At 44.3% G+C, this 26,326-nt stretch overlaps 1 protein-coding gene across 3 annotated transcripts in view; it reads left to right on the top strand.

Moving 5' to 3' along the window:
• Positions 1 to 26,326, top strand: part of PTPN1 (protein tyrosine phosphatase non-receptor type 1) — a 67,030-nt gene that overhangs the window by 33,425 nt on the left and 7,279 nt on the right. For 2 of the 3 annotated variants that reach the window (XM_007128031.4, XM_007128032.4), the window contains 4 exons: positions 11,638 to 11,728; positions 14,630 to 14,730; positions 17,552 to 17,650; positions 22,896 to 23,033. In XM_007128031.4, coding sequence (XP_007128093.1) covers positions 11,638 to 11,728; positions 14,630 to 14,730; positions 17,552 to 17,650; positions 22,896 to 23,033 — 429 coding nt within the window. The remainder of the gene's footprint in view (positions 1 to 11,637; positions 11,729 to 14,629; positions 14,731 to 17,551; positions 17,651 to 22,895; positions 23,034 to 26,326) is intronic. The other variant, XM_028498449.2, reaches the window with a different exon arrangement.

Here is a 26,326-nt window from a genome sequence, read left to right as displayed (position 1 = left end):
CCAAATGTAAAATAGATAGCTAGTGGGAAGCAGCCACATAGCACAGGGAGATCAGCTAGGTGCTTTGTGACCATCTAGAGGGGTGGGATAGGGAGGGTGGGAGGGAGGGAGACGCAAGAGGGAGGGGATCTGGGGATATATGTATATGTATAGCTGATTCACTTTGTTATACAGCAGAAACTAACACACCATTATAAAGTAATTATACTCCAATAAAGATGTTAAAAAAAAAAAAAAAGAACTTCTCTTCATCAAAAGACACCATTAACTTTGGGTTGTTTGCAGAAGTGGCCCCAAATTCCTCCCATCCCTGTCTGTCACATTCATGCCCCTCTGAATGTGACTCTCACCAAGTGGTGGACAATCACTTTTGAATTTGTGCTTGGCCACGTGACTAGCTTTGGCCAGTAGAATGTTGGCGATCATGACACAAGCAGAGGCCTAAAAAAAATACAGGCATACCTCATTTTATTGCACTTTGCTTTATTGTGTTTTCCACACATTAAAGGTTGGTGGCAACCCTGTGTCAAGCAAGTCTACTGGCACCAGTTTCCCAACAACATTTGCTCACTTTGTCTGTGTGTCACATATTGGTAATTCTTGCAATATTTCAAACTTTTTCATTATTATTCTATTTGTTGTGGTGATCCATGCGCAGTGATCTTTGATGTTACTAATGCAAAAAGATTACAACTCACTGAAGGCTCAGCTCACGGTTAGCATTTTTTAAGCAATAAAGTATTTTTAAATCAAGGTATGTACATTGTTTTTTTCAGACATAATGCTTTTGCACACTTTATAGACTAGTATGATATACCCATAACTTTTATATGCACTGAGAAACCAAAACTTCATGTGACTCACTTTATTGTGATATTAGCTTTATTGTTGTGGTCTGGAACTGAACCTGCAGTGTCTCTGTACTTGCATATGGGGCCTTGCCCTTTCTTGCTGCTTTTGAGAATTCTACAGTCACTACAGTGTGAACAAACCCAGGCTAGCCTGTTGGATGATGAACGACACTGACCTGATTACTGCCATCACCCTTGTCAACAGCCAGCCAAGCACCAGGTTTGTAAGTGAGGCCAGTGGGCCACCAGTGATCACAAATGCATGTGGTGAGCCCAGCCAACAGTACATGGAACAGAGACAAGCTATCCCAGCTAAGCTTAGCTCAAATGACCAACCTCTAGAATCACGAGCAAATAATTTGTTGTAAGCCCTGTGTTTTGGGGTGGTTAGATATGTGTATCAGTTGGCTTTTGCCAACATTTGCAGTGTGTGTGACCACCAAAGGACTTGTGCCCAGAATACATAAAGAATACTGCATATCATTAAGAAAAAGACAACAGCCTAATAGAAAAAGAGTGGACAAAGGCTATATATGATATCATTCCAACCATATGACGTTTCTGGAAAAAGCAAAACTATGGAAACAGTAGCAAGATCAGTGGTTGCCAGGGGTGTGCCGGGAGAGAGGGAGGGATGAGTAGGTAGAGCATGGGGGTTTTAGGCCAGTGCAAATACTCTGTTTAATGGAGGATACATGTCATTATAAATTTGTCAAAATCCACATAATGTACAAAACAGAGTGAACCTTCTTCAGAACACTTCAAGGGCTCCTCTGGCCTGTAGCAGTAGTATCTTGCTCTGGTATTGCCACTTTTCCAGGTGTCTTATAAGCAGGTGTGAGGTGACATCAATGCTGATGTTATGATAAGTTACTTAAAAAACAAATGGCTGTAAAGGCATTCACACAATGTTACTTTCACTTGCATTCAGATGTTTTCTTAATTAGGAATTTCAAGTAACTCTGAGTATTGCATGACTTCTTAGTGGAGAAAACAGATAGAAAGCCACAGGCTATGGGCTCACATGGGTTTTTGTCTCTTGTAACCTTATGATTAGACTAGCATGTCTTGGCGTGCTAAGTAGTAAGCATTCACTGAACTGTTGATTTTATTAAAAGTCCTCTCTCACCAAATTGGCCCAAAGAGATTTTTCTCCTGAAGCCTTGAAGTTTTTAAGACCGTTGCTGTTTATTCAGCAACATCCTAAATTAGCTTTATGTAGTAGAGCTGCATCTCACACTGGATTGAGGTCTAAAAAAAGATAAGAAGTCTGCGTATAGATCAGGTTATCCTTAATTAACCCATAATGTATGGTGCATGTGGTTTTATGCATACAGCCTGGTACCATTGTTCTCAGGCATAGTTCAATGCTAGAACCCTTAATCTAAGCCACAGGAGGAAGCAAAAAGAAATGCAGGTGCAGATAGAGTTTGGGGCTTCTGAACCATTCCTACTGCCTTTCCAAGAATGATCAGATCCTTGGTGGTGGGGAAGGGGGTGTAGGTAGAGTATCCACTTGCTCAGGGCTTTAATCCTTCTGTTTTACTGTTAATTCTTGATGAATAGTCATGGATGTATTTGTGTGAGATACATGTGACAGTGCGTATCTGAGAACCCAGCGTCTGTTTATCTGGCTGTTCATCTTCATATCCTTATTGCCTGCCACATAGTCAGTGCTCAATAAATATTTGGATGAATTGCAGGGACTCAAACACTGACTCTAAACCTTGCTTCTTTAATCCACATACACAGAGTTCTTTGGAAAGCCAGGCAGAAGAGCTTGGTCACCTGCTTCCTCTCTTCCCCAAATTGTCATTTTATCTTTGTGGCTTCAGTAAAAAACTATCACTTCATAATGCTTTTGGGCACTGGTCACGTCTTTCCTTGTCAACCCTAATCCCCGAAATGGTATGTAGAAAAGTACATTTACATCTAGAAAGTATTTAGAAAACTCATTTGGTTGATAACAATAATGCAAAAGCCTTTTCTTTGGTTATGGTACAGAATCTTGTACTCCTCTTGGAATATTAAAGAAATGCTTAACCAAAGCTAGTTTCATTTTGACATTCTGTTTCCCTCCCATTTACACTCCCAAATTATACACAGAATATCATCAGTTTCATAAGTATGGTTCTGTTATTTCAGAGTAGGGATATCGTGTGGGTTCCTAAGGTCCCTCCCTGTGACCACTGAGCTTAGGGAAATTAACCATGGAAGGAGGAAGCTGGTGGTTGGCAATCTGGTTCCACGTAAATGAAGGTGTAAACCTTCCACTTTCAGATGTCTGCCAACTACTTGTGTCCTTAGTCAGCTGTACCACTGTCCTCAGCAAAGTGCCAGAACCCCAGGGCCTGAACACTTAAACTGTCCTTATGGAAAGCAGAAGGTAAACAAAACAGAAGTGAAAGTAGATTCAATTTTTTAGACGGTTCTCTTACAGGAATGGTTTTGTGATTCTCAGCATTAAAAAAAAAAAAATACTTGTTCCAATATGTTTCATTGACATCAATTACTGTAAGTCTGATTCATTTTCTGCCTATTGATTTCTGCCCAAGGTGAAATTTATGACATTTAACAGAAAACATAAGTGATTTCAAAAAACAAAAAACAGGTACTTTAAGGGTTGTAAAAATAAGGTTTAAAGTCAGTGGCACTTGAAAACGCAATTTTTATATTTCTTTGTTAACTATTCAGCTGTGTAAAAAGTAAATAAATGACAATGTTCACGTTCTGTTAAGCTTCCAAGAGATACTGTAATTTACTTTGAAGATTTTTTATCCTTACTATTTTGCAGCTTTACTCTGACCCTAACGTGTGGGTACTGATTTATATTTTCAGGGTGTGCTGGGGCTGCTCTATCCTTTGTGTCTCTCAACTGCTCCTTCACATCTCCTATTTCTCCATGCTGTGTTCCTCTGCTTTCAAAGTACCCATCCTTTGTGTTCAGTGTAGAGTTTTTATCTTCATCTGTTAAGGTTTGTTGTTGTTGTTTAAATTTCAGTGATTGTCAATTCCATTTCCAAGATTTCTCATTTGTTCTTTCCTATCCACTTATTCTGGCTTCATTCCTCCCTAGATTTATTTATAACATCTTTTTTATACATGATGCCTTTATTTGTCCCTGATCTCAAATATATTTGTCTTTAAAGTGCCTGACAGACTAACAATAAATTTCTTGTGGAATAGATTTATTTTTCTAGCTGATTTGTTGGCTATCTTTTTCAGAACTAGACACCTTCTGTTTTTTTGGTACCTTGCTTGCAGATCGCTTTGAGTGGGAGGCCTGTTTTTCTCATTTGTTCTTGTTCTGTTTTTGAGCCTAGCTGTGCCTTTGTGCTTTTCTTTATATTTAATCAACCTTTGCTTTGTGTCCAGAGCAGAGGGTGCACATCAGAGCGTGAAATTGGTCCCACCATGTCCACCAGATGGTTCCCCTTTGTGAAGGGTACTCCACACTTTCCATTCCTGCCCTCATCCTCTCGTTTGTGGGGAATTTGTAAAACAATTTGATTATGCTTTTTTCCGTGTTGTTTTCCAAATGTACATAATTGTTCTTGTAGTGATTTGTAACTCCATTTTCTTTTAACCTTACCCCCAACCAGTGTACAAGATGACCCAACATTTCCTCAAGCTCTGGCAGGGATGATTATTGTATATCCTGCTGCCTTTTAAATGCTGGCCAGTTTTGTTCCTTCCTCCCTCCCCCTCTTTCTCTTTCAACTACCACATAAGAGTCTTAGGTTCTTGGTTTACATTTCATCATCTTTTTCTGTTCAGTACATAATCATTTTAAATTTTAAACTTGTTAGCTAAATTTTAAGCTTTTTAGCTAAATTTAAGCTTGTTAGCTAAATTTTAAGCTTTTTCTTTATTATCTAAGCGTCATAGTTTATCTTAAAATTTAACAATATTGAGTATGTGACTTCTCGTGTATTGATTATATAAACAGATAAATATAATAAAATATTTTCCTAAGGTTTTTGTAGTAAATTATATTGTTCCATTAACTAGTATAGATAAAGAATACAGCATTGCTTTCAACTTGAAAGACATTGAACTTCTGACTTTGATAATTTGTGTATTTCTCAGAGTATACTTTGTTATACAGAAATTTTATATTCTCATTTATAATGAGATTTATGAAGAACGAAATTTGTTCAACACATGTTATTTTGAAGAGTTGGTTGCTAAAATTTTAGTCTAGCCACCCCTCCCCCCCATTTCTATATATATCTCCCTATTCAGTGGTGACTACTGCAAGGGTTCCAGGAAATGTACACCCTGTATGTTCACTTATTGCATTTTAAATTATTGCCTTTACTGTACTTCTGCATTTCCCTTCAGTCTAGCTCTGTCTATTTCTGAGAGCCAGTAGCTTCCATAAAGTACTAGATAACGGCGGGAGCAATCAAATTAGGCAATCATTTGTAAAATGGGGGTGCGGGGGAGCATAGAAGATGCTGAAGGTGCTAAGGGACCTGTAGTTCACTGCAGTTCTAGCAAATAAAAGGTACCCCTGGAGTTTTTTCTTCCTTTAGACTTTTAAAACAGATGACTGTCCGAACCATCTAAAAATAACCCTTTTTGCTTTGAATCCGCGTTTTAGTAACTCTTTTGGTACTCTCTTGTCAGGAGGCCGTGTGACTAAATTGCACAGCAAAATAATAATAATAATAATAAAATGATTGGAAAGCAGGATTGGACCAGACATTTGCTTAAACATATTCCCTTTCAAGAACATTTCTGTTCCATAAAATGAAGCAGATTGGTATGGAGTTAAGAACTCTTTGAGCTTTGGGGACCTTTGGAATCATCCCTTAATTGCATCACTAGAATTAGGTTGAGTGCCTACTCTGAGGCTGGGCCCGTGCTAGGAGGGGTGAGAGAGGTGAAGGTCTAGGCCCTTCCCAGCAGACTCCCAGCTTTAACAAGATGCTGGCTCCACCTCATCACTCTCGAATAGTTTTCAGAGAAATATGCATTTTATTGTAGAGCCAATAAGAGAGACATTCACCCTATCCTGGGACTAAAGAGAAAAAGGTGTTAAAACCAAAATCGCTAGGTTTAACTTAACAAAGTGCTATAAACCTGAAAATATTTCTGCAAGGCTGGATTGGCTTTTATGCCTGTGTGTTTTCAAAAACAGAAATCTCAAGTAAACAATTAGCAGCTTTTCACCCAAGTTTGACTTTTTGCCTAATTGGATTTGGGAGGTATTTGAATAATGGATCATGAGCTTTCCTGTAAATACAGAAATTGATTCACTCTGGGCCCTAATTCATTCCAGAATTACCAGAGCTTTATAAGCATGTTACATCCCTTTGTACTCACTGGGAGGTCATCTGTTATCTTGTTAAGTGAGTGTGGGAAGATGGGAAATAAAGAACTAGCTTTAGAAATTGTTCAGGTAATGTCGTTTCTGCCCTGCTCACTTCCTTGCCTCTTAAGATTTCCACTTCAGATGTTTTGTTTAGACTTTATCAAGCATTTTGTAGCCCAGCTTTCTAGCCCAGCCAAATCATAATTTTGGAAGAACTTGCTTTTTTCCTCTCATGAAAATGTTTCGCTATAGAGATGAGTCACATCATTTTGGGTGCCCAGTGCCTATATAAAACGATACAGTGTAATTTAAACCATTTGCCTGTAAGCTTTGACCAAACTTGAGCTGTGCTTCGGTAGGACATCATCAGATTTATTCTCCAAGAGAGCATGAACGCTTGACGTCCATTACATATGATGTTTCATTCTATGACATTTCTGCAACCTACACTAAGAATAGGAAGTAAGCTTCTAAAAAGCCAGTAAAGAACTGTCCGAGGGAAGGAAATGGATAGGTTATCTATTGGTTGGTATAGTTAATTTCCCACTGGTAAAATTTCTAAGTTAGTGTGATCCCATCCCTGAAATTATGCGGTATACTTTGAATGATTCTTGAGACGTTCAGTGGGTATTTTTTAGGGGATGCTTCTGGGAATATGTTTCATGGCAAGTTTATTGTTTCCTTTTTGGCTTGGCTCCTCAGTTTACCCAGCGTTCATCTTTTCATCATCAGCTTTAAGGCCTTTATTTTATTCTGTGTGTGGAAATTTTACATACTTTGGTGGATTATTTAATCTTTGGTCAGGGTAATCAAAGATCTTCTAGGGATACTTCATGCTTGGGATGAAAGTCTCCTTAAACTTGTTCATTAGTCAGGGATCTGCTTTTTCTACAGCTGTTAGAAGGTTAGCTTACCTTTGATACAGTTTTAGAATACAGAAATCTTGTTTTGCTGTAGTTCTGTAAAGTTTTGTGGTACAGTAGTTTGCTTTCTTCTAAACCACTATTGGTAGTTACTTTTAATTTTAAAGGTACTTTATCACTCCTCAATTTTAAGACTCTAATCCTGGCATTTTATTTTACTGAATGAAATGTAAACACTTGTATTCAAAGCATGTATATATTTCCCATATGCCATTCTAAAATAGAGAAACACTTAAACTGGGTATATTTTATTATTTGTAAATTATACCTCAAAGCTGGTCAGAAAAACTAATTGAAATACATACTTAAGATCTGTGCATTTTGCTCTATGAATATACCTTAATTTTAGAATCTCTTTTTTAAAAAGTATTGTGTGAATAACTCCTATTTTTATTAGGTATCTCCAAGTTTTGCTGTGTTCTCTCTCACCAAAGAAGTACAGATTAATAAATCCTTTGGCTGAATAAAATCAATAGCACACTGTTGTTGCTATCTTGGCCCTTATTTCCTCGGAATGAATACTTGTTAGTTCAGTGGTTTATCCATGTCAATGATTTCTTCCATCTTCATCCAGTCACACCAGCTGGACTGATCAGATTGTTTCACATCACAAGGCAAAATTCGTACCTTTTGCTAAACACTTCCAAATAACAAGTAGAATAAGAAATTTAAAACTGAGATTTGTTTTCCTTCAAGTCATTTTTCTGTGTTGTGTAGCATTTCCCTGAAAGCTTAATCTCATCCATAAATGATGTGATGGCTAAGTTACTACTGGACTAATTTGTTTAATCCCAAGTGGGTTTATAATATATCATCATAGCTTTAAATTATTACCTCATTTCTAGTATGAGTCAAAGACTCCTCCTTGTCATTTTGTAGTTTTTTTAATAAGTAGAATAGCAGAATGTGGGCATTCTTTTTTTTTTTTGAATCCAAGTTGAATGTATACATGGTTTAAGAACTTAAATAATACTATGATAAGCTTATAATAAAATCCAGTTACTTGCTGCCCGTACCTCCCTGTTCCCCCGTCTTTCTCTTCATGGATGACTGTTTTGAACTCTTGGAGCTGCTGACCCTAGCTTGTATTTATTTCCGCATTTCTAAGGAAAATGTTTATCTTTGGATTCATTGATTTAGATCTTTACTAAGGTATAGGATTTCATTTTCTTAAACAGCCATTCCTTCTGCTTTCCCACTTTGCTTCCCCTCCCCCATTCTCCCAGTATGTTATACTTTTTGGTTAAAACCATATTCATTGTGTACATGATTTGCCTAGGCACATAGTCACAGATAGTGCTGTACTGTACTGTTTGCTTTATAATAGATTTTCCTGTAGTTAATACTTTCCTGCCTTTTTTTCATCTGTAGAGTTTTCTTTCTACCTGTTGCTAATTCTTCCCATAGCTTCTGATAGCCTCTCAGAACAATTTTCCACAAGCTCAGTCAGCGCTATGCAATAGAAATACAACGCCACCCATATGGGTAATTCTGCTTTTTCGAGTAACCACAGTAAGAAAGATAAAAGGAAGCAGATGAAAGTAGTAGTATAGTTTGCATAATCCAATATGTTCAAAACGTTATTTCAACCAATAGTCAGTATTTCAAATATCTGAAATACATTACTTTCTTTTTTTAGCACTAAGTCATCAAAATCCGGTGTGTATTTTTACACTTGCACAACATCTCTTTTCAGGCTGGCCACATCTCAAGGGCTCTCAATAGCCGCGTGTGGCTCGTGGCTGCTGGGCTGCTGGTTCGGACAGAGCAGCTGCAGGTGATTCCTCAGCTTCAGATTTGCTCTTGGAGGCGTCCCTACTGGGGACCTCTGTTCTTTGGTCTGGGCCGCTGGCTCTGTAGGCTGCCACACAGCTACCATTTTGAGACTTCTTTGCTTTGCTTCTCAGTTGGATTCCCTGTTTTCTGGACTTCAGGTCTTCGCATTTCCCTTTGGTGGTCTCGTTCGGTCGCGGTTGGTACAGGGGACAAAGGCATGTGGTTGACACGTCTGTCTCTTGAGTCATTCTGGGCCAATCTGGCTGCTTTGCCTCCTAGGGCTGGTACATAGTTGTCATCCTGGGGCCTCCCCCGTCACAGCTTTTGTGGAAGTTTCCTGTGCCTTTGCTCTTGTGTTGGATCCTTCCCCCTGACCCCCGTCCCGTATATCTTACATCTTTCTCTTTCTTGGTTTATTTCCTCACTCAGGTGGAAGACATGCTCCAGTGGATTGCTGCAGCAAGGGAGCAGGGGTGGTAAAGTTTTTGAGACCTTGCATATATGAAATGTTTTTCTTGTCCCTTCTCACTTGTTGATTATTGGGCTGTGTATAGAATTCTAAGTTGGACATCATTTTTCTTCAGAATTTTGAAGGCATTGCGCCATTGCCCTTCAGCTTTCAGTGTTCTTGCAGAATCTGATCACCTTATCTTTTGAAAGTGAACTATTTTTTCTCCCTGGGAACTTACAGAATGTTCTTTTTGTCTGCAGGATTCTGGAATTGCAAATTAGTGTGCCTCAGTATGGGTCTGTTTTTATCATTTTGATGAGCACTTGATGTGTCTGGGAGATTTCCTTGAACTTTTTTTTTTTTTTTTTTTGCGGTACGCGGGCCTCTCACTCTTGTGGCCTCTCCCGTTGCGGAGCACAGGCTCCGGACGTGCAGGCTCAGCGGCCACGGCTCACGGGCCCAGCCGCTCGGCGGCATGTGGGATCCTCTCGGACCGGGGCGCGAACCCGTGTGCCCTGCATCGGCAGGCGGACTCTCAACCACTGCGCCACCAGGGAAGCCCTGAACTATTTTTTAATGTATTCTTTTCGTATATTTTGTTTTGCTTAATTTTCCATTATTGTTATTTATTTATTTATTTAGGCTTTGCCTTCTGAAAAGGTAGGATTTCTTCTACCTTTATCTTGTGACTCTTCAGTTAAGCTTATCATTTCTGCCATCTTGTTTTTAAGTTGCAAGAGACATTTTTGTTGTATACAACATCCTGTTCTTAATCCATGGATACAGTATCTTATCTGAGTATATTAATAATGTATATATTTTAAGCTTTCATTTCTCTGCAGTTTATTTCCTCTAAGGGGCTTTTTTTTTTTGCCTGTTTTGTTTTTCTTTTAAATCTCTTTTGTGTCAGAGGCTTTCTCTCCTCTGACATCTTGTAATCAGAAGTGTGTGCATGATGAAGAATAGGGGCTTTACAGGGTCTACAGCGAGCTCTGAGCAGGTGTAAGGGGCTTATCAGCACAGATCCGGCCACTGGGCCTCTAGGTGCAGGTAGGCTGTTATTTCCATACCCCCGGAATGGCATCTCTTGGTCTTTCCTCTTGTCTGCTCAGATCATCTAAAGAGCACTCTGCCCCCTGATTTACATCTTCCAGGAGATAACTCTCCAGATTTCTGCAGAGCTGTGAGGCAGCAGTCACCCAGCAGCACGGAAGGGACGGTGGGAGGAGATGCTGCTCCCCTCAGGCAGCCCTGCCCCGCTACCCTGCGGTGAATCCCACCCCTCCTTCCAGAGAAGCACACTTCCTGCACCTTTGGAAGGTTCTGTGCTGGAAATCAGGATGGTTCTGTGCTTTCCCCACTGCTGGCTTGTAATTGAGCTTTCTCAGGCCTGCCAACCACTAATCAGTCTGATTTCCAGCTTCCAAAATGGTGTTGCTATTATCTGCTCTCCTGTTCTCTCACAGTGGGTTCGTCTTTTTTTTTTTTTTTAAAGTTGTAATAGACTATGCATAACGTACAATTTACCACTGTAACCATTTTTAGGTGTACATTTTAGTGGCATTAAGTACATTCCCATTGTTGGATGAGCTTTTCTTTTAATAATATATAGTAAAATACAGACTTAAAGGAAAAGACTTTTAAATAGGATTATAGGGGTGTTGATTTAGGGGAGCAAAATTAAATGTGTGTGATCCATCTAGCAGGACGCATAATGTGCATCTTCTGTTAGTCCAGGCACTTGCTCTTTCTGACAGTTTGGTATAATGGGATTTGTTTACCATCTCCTAGGAAAGCATTTGAATAGTTTGTTGGCGTAAAAGGGCATTTTATCTGCTCTTGATAACTGTAGCTTTACAAAAGGTTACAGATGGAACGCCCAGATCTTGGAAGGCTCTCCAAGATCTGGCCTGTACCCACCTGCGTGCCCCAGGCCTGTTGTTCCTCCCACCGGCCCACTCACTGTTCCTGCGTAAGACGTGAACTCCAGCCCCCGTGCCTTTGCCGTGCTGGGGATTCCTGAGTGAAACGTGCCCGCCGCCCCCCCCATCTTCCTGCCCTCTTCCACATCTTTCCAGCTCCCAGCCCCATGCCACTCCCCCCCACCCCAGTTGTCCTTCTGTTTTCCTCCCATGACCTTGGACATGCCTCTGAATCAGCACCTTGCATTTCCCACACTGCGTGTCTCCCTTTGATGTCCGTTTCTGTGCTGGGTCTTCCTCAGTGCCCGGCACAGGGCCCGTGCTCAGTTAACTATCTAGATGAATTCCTGATGCCAGAGATTTCAAGAGAGAACTCTTTATCCTTTTTTTGTAGGATATCCGACACGAAGCCAGTGACTTCCCGTGTAGAGTGGCCAAGCTTCCTAAGAACAAAAACCGAAACAGGTACAGAGATGTCAGTCCCTGTAAGTATTCACATCGCCGTTACTCTGCTTCCATTACGTCGGCTCTTATTCAGCTGCAGGACCTCTCAGTCAGGACTCCTTTAGCCCCGGGGTTTGGTAATAAGTTGATAGTAGTAAAGGTTTATGACTTGATTGTTTCCTATAATAAAGGCATTAGAGACTTATAGTAATGGTTCATTTTTCCACCCTTGTAGAAGGGGTAAGGTTTCAGTTCCTGGAAAATTCAGCTAAGTTCAAAGCACTTTTTTTCGCTTTGACTATTTTAAGGATGAATCATTTTCCTACCAGCTGAAGCAGGGTATAGCAGGCATAATATAACCACTTCTGGGTGACTCAGCAAAAGTCTTATTAGATCGCAAGCATTGTATTGAACTGCTAACGAGGCCCTGCGCAGGCATTAAGGGATGGGAGCAGTTCACCCCCTCAACTAAAGCCGCAGTCAGCTCTGCTTGTTGACCCCACCCCCAGCTGCCATCATCATTTTTCGAGCTCTTTCCTGCCATTAGCTCTCAGTGTGCCTGCTGGCAGCCTCCTCTGCCTTCTGAGTAACTGGCTCTCAGTCCGCTGATATCTCGAAAGTAAGTAACCAGATATGTTAGAATTTGTATAAAGTAACAAAACCTGGAGGGGAGTGAAGGACGTGAACTTTGCCACCTCCTCTAGGCCACAGAGAACCTTCTGGCTCACCTCCATGTGGCTATTGCCAATCAGTGAGGGCTGTGGCTGCCAGCAGCTCTCCCGGCACTGCTCTCTGCCAGGGACATTGAAGATGCAGCCGGTCAGGGTCAGTCCCCAGCCAGGCACTTCCCGCCGGCCTGCCAAAGCTCACTGCCCTCCCGCCCTGAACTGTGCAGCGCCCAGGTCCCTGGGAGGGGCGTGAAGTCGGACCCCGGTTGGCACAGAGCAGTCTGCCTCCAACGGCCGCCACGGTCCCTGCCCCTCAGAGCTGTGTGGCCTTGGGCCGGTTGCCCCCTCCTTTGATCGTCAGTCACACAGGAGTCAACACAGATCTCGGGATCGTGCGAAGATGAATTAAGTCACGTCAGCCTCTTAGCCTAGTGTCTCACTCGTGAATGTTGGCTGCGATTGAGGTGGTCACTAGCTGAAGGTGCTCGCCAGGAGCATCTGAAGCGCGGGTCTAGGTCAAGTGACACATGATTTTGCCCCAATGCCCAGTACTCTTGATTGAGCATGTCTAGGCTGTGGCACCTCGTAGGCTTCATTTAAAAATAATACTAACAGCCTCTCCTCAGGTGATGCTGCCGCCCTGAGCTGGAAAGAACCATCACTGTCCGCACCTTTCACACGGTGTGGCCATGCCCTTGGTCTCTAGCCTTTGCTGTACTTGCTCTGGATTAGGCAGTAATGTTGTCTTTAATATTCCTTTTCTACATTTTTGATCAAGGCTCATCTAAATGGTTTTATGAACCAGTTTTACAGAGAAAAAAACAGCATTTAAAATATTCTTCCAGAGATACAATTCCCAAACTTTATCACCCTCACCCAATTCTTACTCCGTATATTTTGCTTTTTCTCCCCTACCTCTACTCTTCAGTAGAAAAGGTAATTTTCTTTTAAGGTTATGGAGGAAATGGAGAGAATGTGTCAAGGTGGAAGGTGGAAGCTCTGGGGACTGGGTGTTATCTTCCATTTGGCAGGTGAAAAACCCAGCACTCGGTGAATAAGTTGTTTGCCCAAGGTCACCACCCAGTGCTGTTTGAATCCACTCACATAACCACCAGTGCCGGTCATAATTTTTTTTTGAGATCTCTTATCTCCATGACCCACTTAAATATTACCCAAGTATTTCAGTTTGTATTAACCCTCTATGATGAGAAACATTATTCCAAACAGTGGCTAATTTCCTAAAACATCTCTTTGGAATCCTTTCGAATTAGAAGCCCCAAACCACTTATCCCCATTAACTTTTCCTTTCCCACTGGGCAGGGGGAGAACTATTTATGGATGGTCACCTGAGTTTACCGTCCATTGTGTTGTACCAGAAATAAAAATACCCACCTGCTCTTGTTAGCTGCACTAGCAGGATAAGGAAGGTGGCCCTCAGGGAAACGTGGCTTTTGTGACAAAGTTATGGTAAAGGGGAAAAGAAAGGGGGCTGTGCTTTTTCAGTAACCCGGGCAGACCTTCCAAATGCAAGCTTATTTTTAAAAACTCTTCTGAAAGTTACATTTAATAGACTTTCAGTGTTTTGGATTCAGAGTTTATTTTTTCCAGTTAAACTCTCTTTTAAGTGTCTTTGATCATGAGATTTATGTTATACTTGGACTTTGAAAAAAAACAACAACCTCGTATCAAGGAATTCAAGGTATGACTTTTCACACTGTTGTATACTTAGGCCACTTAATCTTCGAACCATTAGGCATAGGTGAGGTTGGGGTGTGATCATAAGTCTTATGTACTTAGCTCATTGTACCAACTAGAGCTCTGGGCACTGGGTGGAATTTTTGGTGGATTTTTTTCCCTTTTAAAGATTGAAGCCACTGTTATTTTTATCCTTTAAAAGTATATATTAGGTATCAGAGAACAGATCCCTTGACATCCCCTTTCCCCAGTCTTCCAAGTTGTGGGGACAGTAACAAATATCATAAGACGATATAGCCTAAAAACAGATTTCCCAAACAGGACATAGTCTGTGTTTTAGTATAGTTTGTCTCTGTTGCTGTTTCATGTTAAGTTTCAAACACTTCCAAAAACCTTTCTGAAAATACTAGTCGTTCCCATATTGATAACTAATCTCAATTAAAACAGCTTGGCCTCAGCCAATGTGAACGCCCTTCGTGCCACCAACTCACCTTCTTTGCTTTTCCCCATGGGGCGCACTGTCTGCCTGGACACTTGGGTCCTCCAGGACTAACCTCTGAGTTCTGGTTTGCCTTTCAGTTGACCATAGTCGGATTAAACTTCATCAAGAAGATAACGACTATATCAATGCTAGTTTGATAAAAATGGAAGAAGCCCAAAGGAGTTACATTCTCACGCAGGTAAACGGATTGTTTGAATTTGACTCTAATGGTTTTTGCCTTACTTGATGTCAACGTAAGAGTTTCAGAGTGCTGTTGTCTACACCTCAAATAAAATCTGTCACATCTGTTTAGAAGATCAGGTTTTAAACAACCCAAAAAAGCAACAAGGAAGGAAAAAGTCTTCCTTCAGAGATTCAGTCTGGTCGTGACATGAATCTTTTCTGGGAAGTATGGCATTGCTGGGTTTATAGAAAATAGCAATAAAATGCCAGAGTGGCCTGTGGTCTGTTGACAGAGGCAGCAGCTAGAGGAGAGCAGTACCTGTGTTGAGTCCATAAGTATTCGCCTCAGAGTATCCAGTGCTGCTCATGGAAATCTAAGAGGGTTAGCAATAGACGAGGGATCTTTGTCCAGATGGCCATTCAGAATTCCTCTCCATGGTGCTCATTCTCGCGGGGGTGGGGGGTGCATGGAGGGGGTAGGTTATGTGGACGAGCATGCAGAATCACTTGAAACTCCCACTGGTTTTTGGCATCTTTATGGGAAAAAAAATCATAAAAGTGGTTTAATAATTGACCTTTTGTGAAACACGTACTGGTGTATGACCCAAAGACCATGGGTATCTGGGAAAGGGGATAAAGGAGTTTCTTTTTAATTAATTTTCTCAAGTCTTAATCTGTTACCTGTAAATTGGTCTAAACAGTCTAAGTTTCTCTCTCTTTTTTTAATCCTAATTTTTGTTTTTTCATCGCGTATCAGTTTTTATCAGTAGTGTATTGGGTTTGCGTTATAGGGTGATTGTGAACGTCATAACTGCTTAATATTTGGAGACTAAAATGACAATGAAGCCAGAAGGTGCAGTGAACAAAGTCTGCTTTGGGGCAGGGCGTATCCCTGGTGGCCCTTCTTTACTGTCCCTTTTGTCCTGTCGCAGTTCCTTTCCGCACGTGACCACAGTTGGCCCTTGTGCCCCCCAGTCAGTGTATGGGACGTCAGTCCCCAGGCCCTCAGCCATGGTCCTCCCAGCACCTCTGGAGTGGGGATGAGAAGGAGCGAGACCTTGGTGGTGGCAGGCTGGCGGGAAGAGGTTGAGGCAAAAGTGGCTTCTTGGGAACTTCTCCTTTTAGAAGTAGTCAAGTTTCTTACTTCCTAATTTCAGCCATTCAGCTTTGGTGTGGGGTCAGGAAGCCCAAAGCAAAGATAGGGTCTGTAAAGTCACATGGAGCGTTAGAAATCACCATGGAAACTTCTGCACCGCTATCCTCCCCACCCCTGTTCCCTAGTGCTTCCTCGGCACATCTGAAGGTCTTTCTGTCTGTCAGGTTGTACCATGGTTATATCCAACTGCTTACATGGTCTCCCTCTGCCCTGAGATTTACATACGGGATTGAAGCAGCCTGACCCCAAAGTTACATCCCTAGACAATATGACTGAAATATTTTCCAAGCCACAAAACCGAAAAAACCCTGCCCGTTTTTTATTTTTATGTTGTTCATTATGCAAATAATGCAAGGCTACAGTCTCATTTTTTTTAAGTGTAGAGAATAATGTCACAGATGCTGGCCTTCATGTCCATCTTCAAGTGCTGGCTGAGTTTGGCGTGTATCCTTTCAGATCTTATAGGATTTTTATTCCCTCAGACCCATTCTAAACTGGGGTGAAGTATGGGGGCAGGGGAGTAACAAGAGCCACCGCTCTGGGGACCTGGCAATAGGGTCCTCGTACCCAGCCATGGGACCCCTGATTCCTACCTGCCTGGAGCCGTTTTTCTGTCAGTTGGCTGGAAGGGGTTACCATGGAATCGGCTATTGCCTGAGACTCTGTAAGGAGCAAGGATTTGTCAGGTTTAGGCAGCAAATCCCAGATAAGTTCAGGGAAGGAAGCGAGAGGGCACCGAGGGCTCTATGGTCGGGGGAAGCTCAGTGAGACTTAAAGGGAAAAGATGTCAAGACTGAGGAGATCTTGGATGAAAGTGAATGGAAACCATTTTAGAAGAAGTGGTGCTGGCCAGAGGAGGTGACATGCTCTGTCGTGCGGGTGATAGGTGATGTCCCTTCCAGGCAGCACTAAAAATTGAGGCAAATTCGAAGCGTTCATACCCTATATCCAGTAAACATCTGTGCCCGTTGCCGGGGGGCTGGAGTGAGACAGGCCCCGGTGACACCATACCCCTTGAGCCACCTGCCTGACCATTTGTGTGTCCACATCTCATGTTCCTTGGTCCAAGGATGAAGGCTGTCTGTGGTCAGGTTAACCATTATTAATAGTAATAATAATCGGTACATTTTATCGGGTGTTTACTGTATTCCAGGTACTGTGGTAAGGCCTAATAAGTATTGATATATGAACATAGTTAACCTTCACAACCCTGTGAATAGGTGGAGAAACTGAGGCAAGGAGAGGTGGGGTGACTTGTACGAGGTCACACAGACAGTAAGTGATTGGAGCTGGGACCAAGCCGTCAGAAGCGTCCCTGTTGACCCCTTCCCCACACTACCTCTCTCCTGCAGCCAGGAGTTTTATTCGCTATACCACCCGCCCTAAGGCATGGTTCTCGGTGGAGCCCCTCAGCTGGCCAGCCCAAACCAGAAAGCAGAATCTGTGTTTTCTCTCCTCCATCACTCAGCTCTGAACCAGCCCTGAGGTGCAGAAATGACCTTTCACCGCGTGGTAGGAAATATAATTGTGGTTACCACTAGGCAGGGAGAGGCGGGTCCCTGTCCCAGCCATGGCCACGACGCTGCCTGAGGGCCCTGTCATCCACTCACCGCCAACAGCGAGCTTGCACTGGAACGTGTTTGTGTGTAAAATGCATACACTGTGCATTGTGTGTTTGCAGGGCCCTTTGCCCAATACCTGCGGTCACTTTTGGGAGATGGTGTGGGAGCAGAAAAGCAGGGGCGTTGTCATGCTCAACAGAGTGATGGAGAAAGGCTCGGTAAGTCATCCACTGCATCGCTGCCCGTGTGGATGCCAGTCCACAAGGTCGACATCTGTCTGTGTTTATTTCCTTGAGTTGCTTTTCTATTTCTATTAGAAAAACATAAAGAAGCTGTATACAAATACATGTTTAATGTGAACAAGTCAGATACGTAGGTGAATTTAAAAGAGGGAAAAAAGTCAAACTGCCCTTGACCTGTTCTCCACCCTGCCCCCATCAGTCAGTCTCTCCAGTGTGTGATGCGTGTGTCCTGCTTTCCTCTCACCTGTCAGTCTCTCTCCTGCTTTGTGTGCTGCTGTGCTTGCCTTGTGGAGCTGTGTAAGCAGAGTTTTATTTTGAAAAGCGAGTTCCTACTGTATCTTCATCATATTTGCTTTTTCTGGCTGGCAAAAGCGTGCCTCTCTGCACCTGAGCTGTGGGAGCAGCTGGACCCTGGGTTCGCCTCCGAAAAATCCCCCGATGCTTGGCTCCTGGCCACACCTCTTTAATGTGGACATTGTCTGCTTGTGCTTCACTTCAGGGTGTGTGTTCCTTTCTTCCAAGTTCTTTGCAACGTGGACTCGAGGTGTGCGTTTGTTCAGGCCACCTCCTGCCCTTCGACGGCTCTCCTCAGTCTCTCCTGCGTCCTATATCCCGAATGATCTTTCTAAAGCAAGTCTCACCACACCTCTTCACAGCTGAAACTCTGCTGGGGCTCCCCCTGCCTCCCAGGATATGCATAATGTGGCTACCGGACCGGGTACGGTTGGGCCCTAGTTAACCTGGACCCCCAGCCCCGCCTTCCGTCTCCTGACTCCAGCCAGGACAAACGTTTATTTATTTTATTAAATTGCTCTTTTTTTTAAGTTTCTTGCCAGTTCTCTGGGCTAATGATCCGAATCACACTCGCCCCACTTCCCGGCATCCCACGTTGCTTCCCTTGGGGCCGCGGTGGCTGTACTCTTCCTCCCCACACGTCTTCGAAGTAGGGAATAGATGCCGCATCCTCGCCCCCCTGGCTCCCGCCCGCTTCCCGCGACACTCACGGCCAGCACCAGCACCGCCACCGCCCCTCCAGGGCTCCGCAGCCTCAGAGGTGGAGGCCCCGGAGCCCCCGGGAGGAAGTGGGCTGAGGAGCATGGAGGCCGGTAGGAGCATGTGGCCCAGGCCTGGCCAGGTGCTGGCACTGTGCTCTCTGGGGCTCAGCGGGGGCACTGCTGTCGCAGTCGTCCTGGCTGCGTCGGGATGCGGCTGTGCCTTGCCAGGAGAACATGAAGGCTCTGGAGACGCCACCCCTCTGAAGAAAGCACAGTCGTGGCCCTAAAGGGAAAAAATACAAGTGCAAAGAAGTAACACATCAAAGGAAACGTGAGCGGTGAAAACCTAAAGCAGTAAAGCACTCGCCACAAAGCCTCTTCCCTCCCCCACCTGGAAAGGAATGGTCTTGGTTACAACAAATGGCCTTCTTACGACGACACATGTTTAAAATCATACTTTTGCCTCTGCCTCCTTTTCTTGAAAGAGAGTATTTATTCGCTCCACAGTCACAGGTGTAAAGAGCTTACCTGAGTGTTCAGTTGATGCAGTAATGTTTCTTGTCTCAGAAAAAAATGTTTACAGTGAGAGTGGTTTTTGATTTTCTCTGCAGTGGCTTGATTAATACAATGTGAAGTTGCAAATGTGAAGCAAACCCTCACCCATCACCACTCTTGTCAGCAATTTTGAGTAAAGAAACAAAACACGAGGTTCCCGCAACACACGCACTCCGCAAAGGGAAGTGAAACACGGTGGCCGGTGCAGGTGCTGAGCACAGATGACCCTTCGGGGTCTTCTAGCCTCAGCGCTGCTGACGTTTGGGCCGGATCGCTCTCTGTCATGGGGGGCCGGCCTGCGCGTTGGAGGGTGTTTAGCAGGATCCCTGGTCTCTGCCCACCGGATGCCAGTATCACCCCCACCCCAGGTTGAAGCCATCAGAAATGTCCCCAGACATTGTCCAGTGCCCCCTGGGAGGCAGAATTGCCCTCAGTTGAGAAACATTCTGTAGTCGTATGGAGGGTTGAGAATTTTAAATCATGACTTATTTATTTTAAAATCATCAGATAAGTTGCATTTGCCTTTTATTTGTTACTGAAAGTTCAGGTGAAACCTCTTTGCTATTTGCACGCGGTTTGCTTTAGCTACTGTTGCCACAGGACACAAGGAGTGGTGTCCCTGTACTGCAGTCACATGTTCGTCACCAGGCCCTGCTCTTGGTTGTCGCCCACCCAAGGCCAACCATAAATGGACCACAGATCCACGGTGACAACCTTTCCCCTTGGACTGCTATGTTGACCATTTAAAAAAAAAAAAAAAAAAGCTAGTTGGTTTTTATTCTAGTTTACTGTGATGATGTGACAGTAGTCCCTGTTTTCCTTTTCAGCTCTTCTTTTTACTGTGGGTCTTTTGGGCCTGCAGATGGGCATGGAAAGCAACGTATGGTTTATGGTTCTTAAAGTTTCCTTGGTATAAACATTTTTAATTCGGCCTCAACGTTATCACCCCATAAGGGCTGACTGGGGCAGATTATAAGAAATTGCAGTGCCTTGTTTGCTCAACTAATCTAATTATAACTTCTCCACACAGCCCGTGGTAAAAACCAGCTTGCAGAGCGTTTCCGTGTAATGCATATTTGTTTTCTGGTTTCCTTCTTTCACCAAATAGTGGAAGATGTTCTCCCTGTATTTTTGGCAGACCTGCCCGTTACCCTTTTGGGACCCTGTGCTTCCTGGAAAAGCATTGTGCAGAAAATGATTGTGTGTGTTAGACTGTGGTCATCCAAATGGCCAAAGTTCTCATTCATTCAATTTAAAAACTGAGTTTAGACATGATGGGATAGAGTGTGTTGTGTGTAGGGGCTGGGCTTGTTGTCTAGGCTGGGGAAGTAGCAAGGCCATGTTCAACCAGAAACATCGCCCATATCTCTCCCCTGAAATCCCTACCAAAGATGCTGTTTTGATTTCAAGTGCTTTCAGGCCCCAGACAGTAGGTTTTGTATCACAGGTGCTTTAGGCTTTGTGCATCTCTCTCGTACTCTGCTTTTAGTTCTCTGTGTTCATTCTTCTTTCAGCCAAATCACCCATCACAGGCTCACCCCAGATGACTTGCATGGATTTTTCTCAAGATGGCGTAGCTCTTTGTTTTAGATGGACCCAAGCAAGGACTCTCTCACACCCGCCTTCATGGTGGTAACAGCAGGTATGACAGATGCCAGCACTTGGGCACTGCCACGTGGCTGTTTGGTGCCAACCCAAGACATGCCTCAATTTTAACCCTGATGAAGGACTGCTTTCTAATAAAATAAATCTCCTTTTCCGGTCACTATGCATCAACTAAATAGGATAACAGGAAGTAGTTGATATTGTGCTTATTTTGTTTTGTTTGGTTGCATATGTTTACAATAAAAATTTCTGCAGAAAATGACAGAGAGCAGACCGTGGCATGTTGCTATAGATGCCTAAGAGTTCTTTTAAGAACTCCTATTTTTTAAATAAGTATTAACACTTAGTGTGTGCCAGAATTCCTCAGCTGTAGAGTTCCAAAGTCTTGCTCTTTACCCAGATTACAGAGATTTAGAAGGCTTTATATTTGCTTTTGAAAGTGAGTGCTTGCTGTGTGGACATGAGATTGAAAAGACTTGCCTTTCCTGCCCATGAGGCATGAAAACATTGGCCTCTTCTTCGGTAGCAACTCGCCATTCTGCATTTCTGCTTCTTTGCTTTACTCTTGGTCTGCTCACTGAATTGGGCGCCCACTCCAGCACACGTGGTTTTGGACCTACCGGGGCAGTCTCTGTTTCTGGAGTCTCAAGGCATTATACAGGTCTAATGATTTGAAGTGTGGGAATGAATGCATCCTTTGAGCATCTCCTGAAGTCTTGCTGTCATCTGCCTCGCCCACTTTGGCTAAGCATGGGATCGTGCCATGCCATTGATGCTTCTGTGTCCTGAGTGGCGGGATCTCTTTGGTGCTGACAGATGGGCTCTGTTCCAGGGGTTCATCTTTGGCACTCATCATTGGTGCAGGGAGGGTGAAACTGGCCAAAACTTTAAAACAGGCCAGTGTCCAGGCTCTTTAGAAAACCTTATTGGCCTTCTGTTTGGGAACCATAAAGTTTGATGCTATGTTGGCATTTCAGTGTGGTGTTTCTTAATTTGTTTCCCTCCCTTTTTCTGTTGCTTTGGTTTTCATTAAAGCAGGACCGATGGGCTTTTGTTGTTCTGTCTTCAGCCTCTTCAAGAGCCTCCTGGCTCCTCTGAGTCAATGCATGTTCAATTACAAGGGTCTTGAACTTGTACCGTTTCCCAAAGAGCTGTTTACACACACTGATATTTCATTTGCTGGAATTCATACCGCCTTTGAGGGTCCCTCTGTCTGGGGACATGTCGGTTCCTCCGGCGATGGCCCTGGCAGCTTAGCCCCATCTACCTGCTCTTCTTATCCAGAACGGTCATCAGCAACCAGGAGTGTCTGGCATAGAAACTTGGCTCAAGCAAAGCATGCCACTAAATTTGACTCAGATTTTCTTTCTTAAACTCTAAATGAAACCAAATCTTTGGGAGTTTGCTTGCTGTAAGGAAAAATGTTAATGAGCTACGTTTAAATCAAGAGCATCAAGTAGTTTCTAAAATTTTTAAACTAGAACAAGGGATTTTTCTGAACTGAACCAAACCAGAATGAAAGGGTGGGGTGGGGCAGTGGGTGATCCCCAGCCTTGGAGGACCCCTCTGCAAGCCTTCTAGATTCTGGTTTGCATTTGATTACAGCCCTTCAAGCTTTTTACGGTGTTTCGTGTGGTCTCTTCTAGTCTTGGTTATCATCCCCAGGGTAAGGAGTCTGCGCTATGCCCAGAGCACCCATCAGGTTCTTGATAACCTTTGAAATGGCTACGGAAAGTAGTTCCTGAGAGACTAAACCTTACGTGCCATCTGGCTTCCCTCATGGGTGATAGGGAGAGGATCAGACCCCTGGAACACTTCGCTGTGTGGAAAACCGGGGCAGCTGGGTTTGGAAGTGCAGGTCCTGTCTGCCCGACTAGTCCTGGTCTAGACCTTCACAGACCCCTCCCCATCTCCTCTGGAGGCAGGCAGGGTTACATTGATGGCGACCTCCAAGGTCAGAAAACCCTGGGTCTTTGGGTTATCATAAAGCTCGTGGACGGTACTTCAAACCTCCATAGGAAGACAGTCAGTTGCTCACAATAATTCAACGTTATTTTCTCCCCTAGTTAAAATGTGCACAGTACTGGCCACAAAAAGAAGAAGAAGAAATGATCTTTGAAGACACAAATTTGAAATTGACATTGATCTCTGAAGATATTAAGTCATATTACACAGTACGACAACTAGAATTGGAAAACCTCACAGTGAGTATGGCATGCGCTTAAGTACTTCAGACAGTTACTGGTTGAGATGTCTTTTCACTTGGGTGATACTACTTAACACCGGTTGTTTATGCCAGTGGTTTTCTGTGCGCCGAGTAAGAAGTAGTTTTGCACTGTGGTGAGTAGAGCTTACCTGCTTACTTACTTATGGGTGACCAGAGGTGCCTGGGGGTGGGGGACGGGTCTTACCTGCCTCCTTCTCCACAGAGCTCTCTCCCAACACTAGTTAACACCAGTTCTTAGGAGAAAGGGAGTTCTAACCTAGAACTTACCTGTTCCTGCTCCTGCCTTTGCAACTGCAGAGGGACTAAAGTGATGGCCTGTGAGTGAAATACCAGCAGAGCACGTGGGCCTCTCTTGTGGTCCACAGTCTCTTTAGTCCAAAGTGAGGGAAGAAGGGCCCTCCAGGGCTGACTCCCAGTTCATAGTCAGTGTAAGTTTTCTAGATGAAGTCTTGGGCTTGTTTGTGTGGGGAGAATTTATTTATTTATTATTTATTTAAATAAATTTATTTATCTCATTTATTTTATTTTTGGCTGCGTTGGGTCTTAATTGCTGTGCGCGGGCTTTCTCTAGTTGCGGCGAGCGGAGGCTACTCTTTGTTGCGTAGCGTGGGCTCTAGGTGCGTGGGCTTCAGTAGTTGTGGCTCGAGGGCTCTAGAGCGCAGGCTCAGTAGTTGTGGCGCACGGGCTTAGTTGCTCCACAGCATGTGGGATCTTCCCGGACCAGGGCTCGAACCCGTGTCCCCTGCCTTGGCAGGCGGATTGTTAACCACTGCGCCACCAGGGAAGCCCATGTGTGGGGAGAATTTGTAACACCACCTGCTGGCTATCATTAAATGATGGTCTTGGAATATGTCTGGGCAGTGTGCTAGAAGCGGCATCATGGAAGACCCTGCCCTCTGGGAGGCTGAATGATTCGCCCGGAGCCACCACTCTGGGGAACCATGCCTGTAGTGGGGACAGTGGAAGGGAGCAGACGGCAGCTCCTGGGGATGCCCTCAAACACGGTCAGCCCCTGCCTTCTGGAATCAGACTGCCTGGGGCTGATTCCTGGCCCCAGCATATCAAGCTGTCAGACTTCAGGCAAAGGGCACCGTTCTCACCACGTCTCTATGTCTGCCCCCCTGTCAGATAGGGTTTTTGAAAGCCTTCCAGAAGGTGGTCCGTGTGCAGTGTGAGAGCAGCACAGGCTCAGAGCACGTGCCGGGAAGGGTTCGCAGGTTCTGTGGGGTCGAAGGAATGTGGGTTTATCTGGGGGCAGTGGGCCTGGCGTTGGGGCTTGTGGGCCGGGCCTGAAGAGGAGGGATCTGCTCTTGCGTTATATTCGCATCTTAGTTTTCAGTTTACTGCTTTATAGTCACCATGACGCCTGGGGTGGGATTAATAGTCGAAGTAAGATCGAGAACTTAGCGCAGTAGCCTGGAAGTGGAGAAGAGGTTAAAATCGCGTGGCCAGGTCCCCCCGCCGCCCCCTGTGCGCTAGCGCTTTAGCCCCAATCCCGGCCATAGCCACATGCGGGCTCTCGGGGTGTGATTTATGGAGGGGTTTGATACAGAGGATTTTCAGCAATAACGTTGGCAGTGGGTTGGAATGTGCCTGGAGGATTACGTGGTAGACTTTTTTAATGCTTTTGAGCGTTTGCAAGCCTGACATTGCAAGTGACTTCTGGTAAACTCTTGAGAAAATTTCCTTTGCTTGTTGAGGGAAACAGAATTCGGACAGAGCAGAGGAGGTTTGTGCTGTTTGCGTGGCAGAGCAGAGGCAGCAGCTTGGATGTTTGGGGGAGATCTGTTTGCTCTAACAGACGTGGTTTTGAAACGGTCTTTTGTCAGACGTGTACCTGGCTGAGCACACGTCTGGAATGAATTCCTTGAGGAAGAGGTGGGCAGGCATGAGGGAGGGAGTAAACGGGAGATAACGCACACCTTTTTAAGAATTAAAAGAAGGAACTTGCTTTTGGCATGTTTTCTTATTCCATTTTTTAAAAAATCTATTTTTAAGTGCTTTTCTGTTCCAAAAAAATAGAAGACACATTTCTCTTTTAAGCCATTAAAGGATATAAGGAGATCATTTTCTAGGGAGGAAAGTATGGAATTGTTTGGTGTGGTTCTATAAGTTATCCTAATGTCACAAGCAGATTTTTTCCCGTTCTGCAGAAAGATACCAGCATGTGTAATAGCTGGTGCAGGGCGACACTTGTGTGTTCTCTGCTGATGTTAGGTCCTTGCTGTTTTTGTGGGTCCTTTCACACGTTTTCATCACACTAGGGTCAGGGAAGATTGCTGTAACTAAGCTGTGAGCATTGGGAGGGCAGGGCGCGGGGTCATTACCTCATCGTGCCGGGCACATGGGAGGCACGTTATGGACGTTTGCCAAACAAAGGGAGACATTGTCGGTCGGCGGGTCTTTGGCCCAAAGTGTTTCACCATCAGCCGCTGTCCAGGTGACCTAGGCACTCACTGGCTTGGCCCTTTGCGCTGCGCAGCTGGGGTGGTTCCTGTCTGCAGGCCTTACTTCCCCTGTGACTGGCTCCCATTACTGTGGGCTCTTACCTTAGTATGATGTTGGGTGCTCTCCTCAGCAAGAACTGCATTTTGATCATTGCTCCTGGAGACCAGTTGTCCACCCTGGGAGTGGAGTCTCAGAGGCTCAGAGGCAGGAGTGCAGCTGGAAACAGCACCAGAGGCCGTTCTTTCTGTTCCACGGCGAGCAGATTGGGCTAGGGGACAAGGGCCAGGGTCCTCCTTTCAAGAGCTCCCGCAGCGGGCTGTGGAGTCAAGCAAGCTCAGATTTAAACTCCTGCTCCCCCACTTAATGGAGGGTTAGCTGCCAAGCCTCAGTCTTCTAATCTGGAAAATGGGAGTAACGGGACTACGTGCCTTGAGGGATTGCTGTGAGAACTCAGTGAGCTCTCGTGCCCACGCTGGAACGTGGTAAGCGCTCCGCTAGTGGGGCCAGTGTAGCTGGTCTTGTCGGCATCCTCCTCCTCATCGTGGACCATCTGTTCAGCTAGATATTGAGCCACACGTGGCAGCCTCCTGTCTTTGGAGACTGAGTTGGTAACTTTTTTCTGTAAAATGACAATCCTCTGAGGCATCCAGATAGTCCTGTAAGGAAAGCCCCGAGTTACCCAGAGCTGGTGCCCCACACGTGCAGTTACGTTTCCACTCTTTCATGTGAAACCCCGAGGCCTTTGATGACAAGATTGCTGTGGGTGGCAACGAAGCATCATTTTGACTTGTGGGGCGGACAGAAATCGGTTGTAACCATGAA

This window comes from Physeter macrocephalus, chromosome 14 (assembly GCF_002837175.3).
Source record: "Physeter macrocephalus isolate SW-GA chromosome 14, ASM283717v5, whole genome shotgun sequence".
Lineage (NCBI taxonomy): Eukaryota > Metazoa > Chordata > Mammalia > Artiodactyla > Physeteridae > Physeter > Physeter macrocephalus.
Note: the sequence above shows the minus strand (reverse complement) of the source record. Positions and strands in the feature narration are given on the sequence as shown.